Raw genomic sequence first — 6,000 nt, forward strand, 5'->3', positions numbered from 1 at the left:
GAGCAGTGAATTCCTTCCAGAATTTTGAATGAATAGAGGAGAAGAGAGGAGGATTGGACAGCACCACAGGTTCCAAACTTGGTTTTCAGGGATTGGGGAGATCCTGTTGGGAGCTGAGGAGTTTCGTGTTTGTCCTCTTTCCATGGATTGCTTGCCAAGAGGTCATTTGACATGTTTCTCTGCTCTTTGTAGTTCTGTAAATTGGTGGTTAGGTGTAGAGGCTTGAGCAGAGTCAGACTGGATTATTTGGGGGAGGCGACTGCCCCCAGTGCGGCATCATGGAGACATGAATGGTCTTTTGTGAATTTGCAGACATTGATGGTCATTGCCTAGAACACTTAATTCATTCAGGGATTACACATATGATTTCGAGCACATTTCTCACTATGAGAGGTTTTATGGAGGTAACTTCCCCTCCCCCCAGTCAGTAAGTACACCCTGCATATCGGCTGCAAGATGAAATTATAAGTCAGTTTCTTTATTCAAAAGTTATATACTGACTTCTCTGCTCTATGCCAAGTACTGTTCTAGGTCCCAAGTATAGAGTGGTGTATAAAGGTCTATACCAAAGGTCTGGGCTTCTGAAGTTTATAGTGAACAGAGTAAGGGTCTTGTGAAATTGATGAGTGATATTGTAGTGCTGTTCAAACTGCACACAGGGCCACTACCTACTGAGGGTGGTGAAGGAGAAGAGATTAGCGGCCGCAGAGGTGATGGTGGCCTGGGGCAGTGGCAGGAGGCACCAGCATACCCCGAAGTATCTGGGTACCCAGGCATCGAGTGGTACTTGGAAAAGGTGATGAAGCACTGAGATAAATTGAAAAATAATCTATCCTGTCAGAAAAATCATATACACAGTACAGAGAATCTCTCATCATATTATTTTGTGATTAAATCACATAAAAACAACACACAGATCAATTTATTAGAACAGACGAAATCCTGTGCCCTGATAACAGCCAGCGCTGGTGAGAGTGTGACAGGAATGGAGGTCTCATTCGTTGCTGGTGGGCGTGTAAGATGGGGCAGCCACGTTGGAAGGCAGCTTGTCAGTGTCTTACCATACAATCCAGCAATCAGGCTTCTTGACATTTGCCCAGAGGAATTTAAAACTTATGTCCACACAAACTCCTGCGCATGATTGTTTACAGCAGCTTTATTCATAGTTGCCCAAACTCAGAAGCAACTAAGATGTCCTTCAGGAGGTGAATGGATAAATAAACTGTGGTCCATCCAGACGATGGAATAGTCTTCAATCCCAAAAGGAAATGAGCTATCAAACCATGAAAACACATGGAAGAAACTTAACCTTTTTTTTAATATCCATTTATTTTTGAGAGAGAGAGAGAGAGAGAGAGAGAGAGCAAGAGTAAGGGAGGGGTGGAGAGAGAGGGAGACACAGAATCCAGAATCTGAAGCAGGTTTCAGGTTCTGACCTGTCAGTACAGAGCCCAATGCCAGGCTCGAACCCACAAACCGTGAGGTCATGACCTGAGCCGAAGTTGGATACTTAAACGACTGAGCCACCCAGGTGCCCCAGCATGTGGGGAAATCTTAAAATGCTTATTACTCTGTGAAAGAAACCAATCTGAAAAGGCTACATTCCATATGGTTCCAACTATATGACATTCTAGAAAAGGCTAAACTATGGAGGCAGTAAAACGATGAGTGGTTGCCAAGGGTTGAGGGGAGGGAGGGTTAAATAGAGCACAGAGGATTTTTAGAGATGTGAAAATACTCCAGATGACATAATGGTGGACATGTGTCCTTATACATTTGTCCAAACTCACAGGATGTACAACACTGAAAGTGAACTCCAGTATAAACTATGGACTCTAGGTGATTATGATGTGACAACATAGGTTCATATTTGGTAAAAAATGTATCATTCTGGTAGGGGATGTTGATAATGGGGATGTGGCGTGTGGGAGGAGGGAGGAAGTATATTGGAAATCTCTACCTTTCTCTCAGTTTTATTGTAACCCTAACCCTGCTCTAAAAAATAATCTTTTAAACAGAACAAACTGTGGTCTATTCTCGGTTTATGCTGAGAATTAATACATAACCGAATAGAAATATAAAGTTAACTGGTGTTCATTATTTTCATTTCTATTATTAAGATTTGAATCTTCCCTATTAACGACAACATTTTGATCCCTATTTCAAGTAGACGTGCTTTCTAGTTCCAAGCACATCAGGACGCCGGGGTCCTCTTGTGTGCGGGGTTTTTGGGTAATTGTTTTCATGGTCATTTCCTGTCGCCTTACATGTGCCATGCTGGAGGATTCGGTGACAAGCAGCAAAGAGCACAGGAGACAAGGGGAGTTCTACAGACCTCTTGTGAGTCTCAGTTTTCACCCGCCACCAACCAGCGACTCCGGTGGCCAGGACAGGTTAGCTGGAGGTTACTCTGTGCTTCAGCACGACCTGCCTCTGAGCGGGGCCTATGAGGCTGAGCCCCGTCCGTGTCTACTGACAGGTGGGTCTTTACGTAGAGCCTGGGCTCTGGAAACTTCTGGGCTCCTTCAACGACAGCTCCACCAGCCCCTGAGACCTGGCTGGTCAGCAGCGGAGATGGCCTTCATTGCTCTGTGGATTTGTCCTTTGTACAAGTGTAGACACCCCTCAGGGCCGATCCCCCTTTGTACCCAAGTCAGCATTACAAGGGTCGTTTCCTGAGAGCAGCTGTGGTCACATGGGCAGATGAAGCTCCCGAGATGGGTGGAGGGAGGTGCCACAAAGGAAGACAACCGGATGGCAGGTGTGTCTGCACTGAAGACAGATAATATAAGAGCTCAGGGCTGGCCTGCCTCTGTTTCCCCATGGTCTCGCACGCCTCACAGAAAAATGTGTCCCTTTTTCTTTCTTTTCATTTCTTTTATGTTCTTGATATTTTCCAGCACCATGTGCTTGTCCTTTTATTTATATTATCTCTCATTTCTTTCTCTTTTCTCGTCACTTCTTGTCCATCTTAATTTCATTTTAGTTTCTCGTTTGTTTGCTTTAAGCTTTTATTTCCTTATTTTTCCCATTTCTTTTTTTAAAAACTAAAAAAAAAAAACTTTTTTAACGTTTACTCAGTTTTGAGAGAGTGCAAGTGGGGACGGGGCAGAGAGCTAGGGGGACACAGAATCCGAAGCAGCTCCAGGCTCTGAGCTGTCAGCACAGGGCCCGATGCGGGGCTCAAACTCACGGACTGTGAGATCATGACCCGAGCCAAACTCAGATGCTTAACCAACTGTGCCACCCAGGCGCCCCTTGTTTTTCCCATTGCTTGTGAATTTTCTCCCATTTCTTCGCCCCCCCCCCATTCTTGTGGTGGCTTTTTACTTAGAGATAACATGCTTCTTACTGTGGCTTTTTACTTAGAGATAACATGCTTATTATGTGGGTAAAGTGTTAACTTTGATAAACAGTTGTATGATTACAAATTGAAAAACTGGAATGCTGTGTGGTTTTCTCTTTTCAACAACATTTTGACACATGGAACCACTTGTTGAAGAAAAGAAGCTACCTTTTGGTGGAAATGAAACTGTTATAGACATAGTATTCTAGTTTCATATGGACAGCAAATCTTGCTGTGTTTTAGACTCAGTATCTTCTTTCAAGTATGGTTTCTCCTCTCCTTTCCTGTTCCTCTTCTTTTCTTTTGTTTCTTTTTTGAGAGAGAGTGAGGGCAAGTGAGGGAGAGGGGCAGAGGGAGAGAGAGAGAACCCTAAGCAGGCTCCACTGGAGCCCAATATGGGGCTCAATCCCATGACCTGGGATTAGAAATCAAAAATCAAGAGTCAGATGCTCAAGCAACTGAGCCACCCAGGTGCCCCCACTTCCTTTTCTTCCTCCCCTCCCCTGCCCTCCCCTCCCCTCCCCTCCCCGCTCCTCTCCTCTCGTCTCTTACAACTGGTAGTCAAGAAGGTGGCCCAGAACTACTGATTTGGATATCTGGTGAATATTTGCTGAGTGCTCTGCTGGGTATTTCAGCTATGGTGGAAGGAAGAAATATTGAAGGACTTCCTTGGTACCCAGGAATTTAAATCACATGTGGACCCTTACTCTATGTATGCATAAGACATATCTGGAAAATATATATATTATATTTATATATCTGAAAAAAAACTTTATGCATGTATTTATTCAATGGTCATCTTTTCAATGACCATTAAAATCTTAGCATGACTACGATCTGGATACAGTGTTTGAGTCGCCAGCCCAGCATTTCTGCAGAATAGTCTTGTGAAATTCAGCCTCTTGATAAGATCCCTGTCGAGGAAAACACTAGTGGTTTTTATTATGTTTCTTGTTATATGGTTAACCATGTAAAACTTAAGGGAATGTGTGTGAACAAGAATATCCTCCTTTTCATTTATTTACTAGCCTCTTTCAAAAGTCTTTTTCTTACAAAAAATGTGTCATAAAGATATCATTTATAGCTGATGAAACTATTAAATAACATCGCCATTCCTTTCGATAGAACTTTAAGGGTAGCTTGCACCTTCACACCCCAAAATCTGAGGTCATAAGTGTAATCATTTGCTTCTTGTTTTCAGATGATTTCGAGATAGCTGTGCCATCAGATAGCCTCATGGTCTCAGAACCTGGAAAAAATATCACACTCTCCTGTGAGCTTCCAACAAAGTGGCCAGTACAACAAATTACCTGGGAAAAGATCCAGCCCCATCAGATTGACCTCTTGACCAGCTGCAACTTGTCCCAAGGGAAAATTTATACTTCAAAATACCAAAGATGGGTGTCGAGTGACTGTAGTCCGGGAATGACCAGCACCTTCATCATCATGCCCCAGGCCATGGTCTCTGACTCAGGACTCTACCGCTGTGGTTTCAGTGCCGGAATGGGAGAAAATGAAACCTTTGTGAGGAGGTTGACTGTAACTGATGGTAAGTACGTGATGCATGTCTTCAAGTGTTAAAACTGGAGAAGGCCAACCACTGGATTGGTTTCTGTTGTCTTTGTCATGACTGTTGTTCAAAATATTAAAAAAAATTTTTTTATTTTTGCATTTATTCATGTTTGAGAGACAGAGATAGAGCATGAGTGGGAGAGGAGACCTAGAGAGGGAGACACAGAATCCGAAGCAGGCTCCAGGCTCTGAGCTGTCAGCACAGAGCCTGACGCGGGGCTTGAACTCACGGACCGTGAGACCATGACCTGAGCTGAAGTCGGACACTCAACTGACTGAGCCACCCAGTCACCCCCAAAATATTTTTTAATGATTGATTTCGGTAAATGTCAGTTTTTGAATCTTAGTATTTGCTTCTTCTTTACCTTGTGAATCCATCAATTACAGATTTAACGATTACAAACCTTTCCAATTTCTCGATCTGCCACATTCCTGAAATTAAAAGAAAAAATTAGTAAGTCTGAAAAGTACTGCAAGTCTCAGTTTGTATAACTTTTATGTTTTTCCAACTGCATTACAACTTTATAATGGTGGTGACTACGTTTCTAAATCCTCGTGTGTCCTCCGCAGTAACAAAATGGTGTTGGATTGGTACTTGCTGAGTCAGTGTTGAGTGGAATTTAATAAATGTTTGACAATGTTACTACTTTGCCAGCTCAGAGCTTTAATTCCTTCCATTGTTTTCAGCCCTCAGAGCAGCAACAGACTAGCCTTAGGACCTCTTCCTCTAAATCGTATTTCTTTTGTATTAGTAATTTGTCTCCTGTGTTGTAATGAGGCCCTCATTTTTTAAGCTGCAGGCCCCGCAAAACCTGTGTGAGAGTAAGAAAAAGTGACTTTTCACTTCCTGAAGTACAAATACAGAGAGGCCTACATAGAAGTCTGGATGGAGGGCAGCGTTTACCTCCTCTCAGGTTCTCTCAGTTATGCCTCTGGGCGAGTTTCATAGCAGAGGAACATGTCAGAAAAAATTATTTTTGCTGGTGACAGAAGTTGTATTTCACCTTTCCTTTCGTTTCCTTTCGTTTCCTTTCGTTTCCTTTCGTTTCCTTTCGTTTCCTTTCGTTTCCTTTCGTTTCCTT

General features: G+C 43.0%; 1 protein-coding gene across 2 annotated transcripts in view; it reads left to right on the forward strand.

Annotated features, from left to right (window-relative positions):
* CD226 (CD226 molecule) overlaps window positions 1-6,000 on the forward strand; it is a 74,589-nt gene that overhangs the window by 41,397 nt on the left and 27,192 nt on the right. For both annotated transcript variants that reach the window (XM_040478592.1, XM_040478593.1), the window contains one exon: window positions 4,548-4,895. In XM_040478592.1, the coding sequence (XP_040334526.1) occupies window positions 4,548-4,895 (348 nt within the window). The remainder of the gene's footprint in view (window positions 1-4,547; window positions 4,896-6,000) is intronic.

This window comes from Herpailurus yagouaroundi, unplaced genomic scaffold (genome assembly GCF_014898765.1).
Source record: "Herpailurus yagouaroundi ecotype Mexico unplaced genomic scaffold, PumYag 142, whole genome shotgun sequence".
Taxonomy (NCBI): domain Eukaryota; kingdom Metazoa; phylum Chordata; class Mammalia; order Carnivora; family Felidae; genus Herpailurus; species Herpailurus yagouaroundi.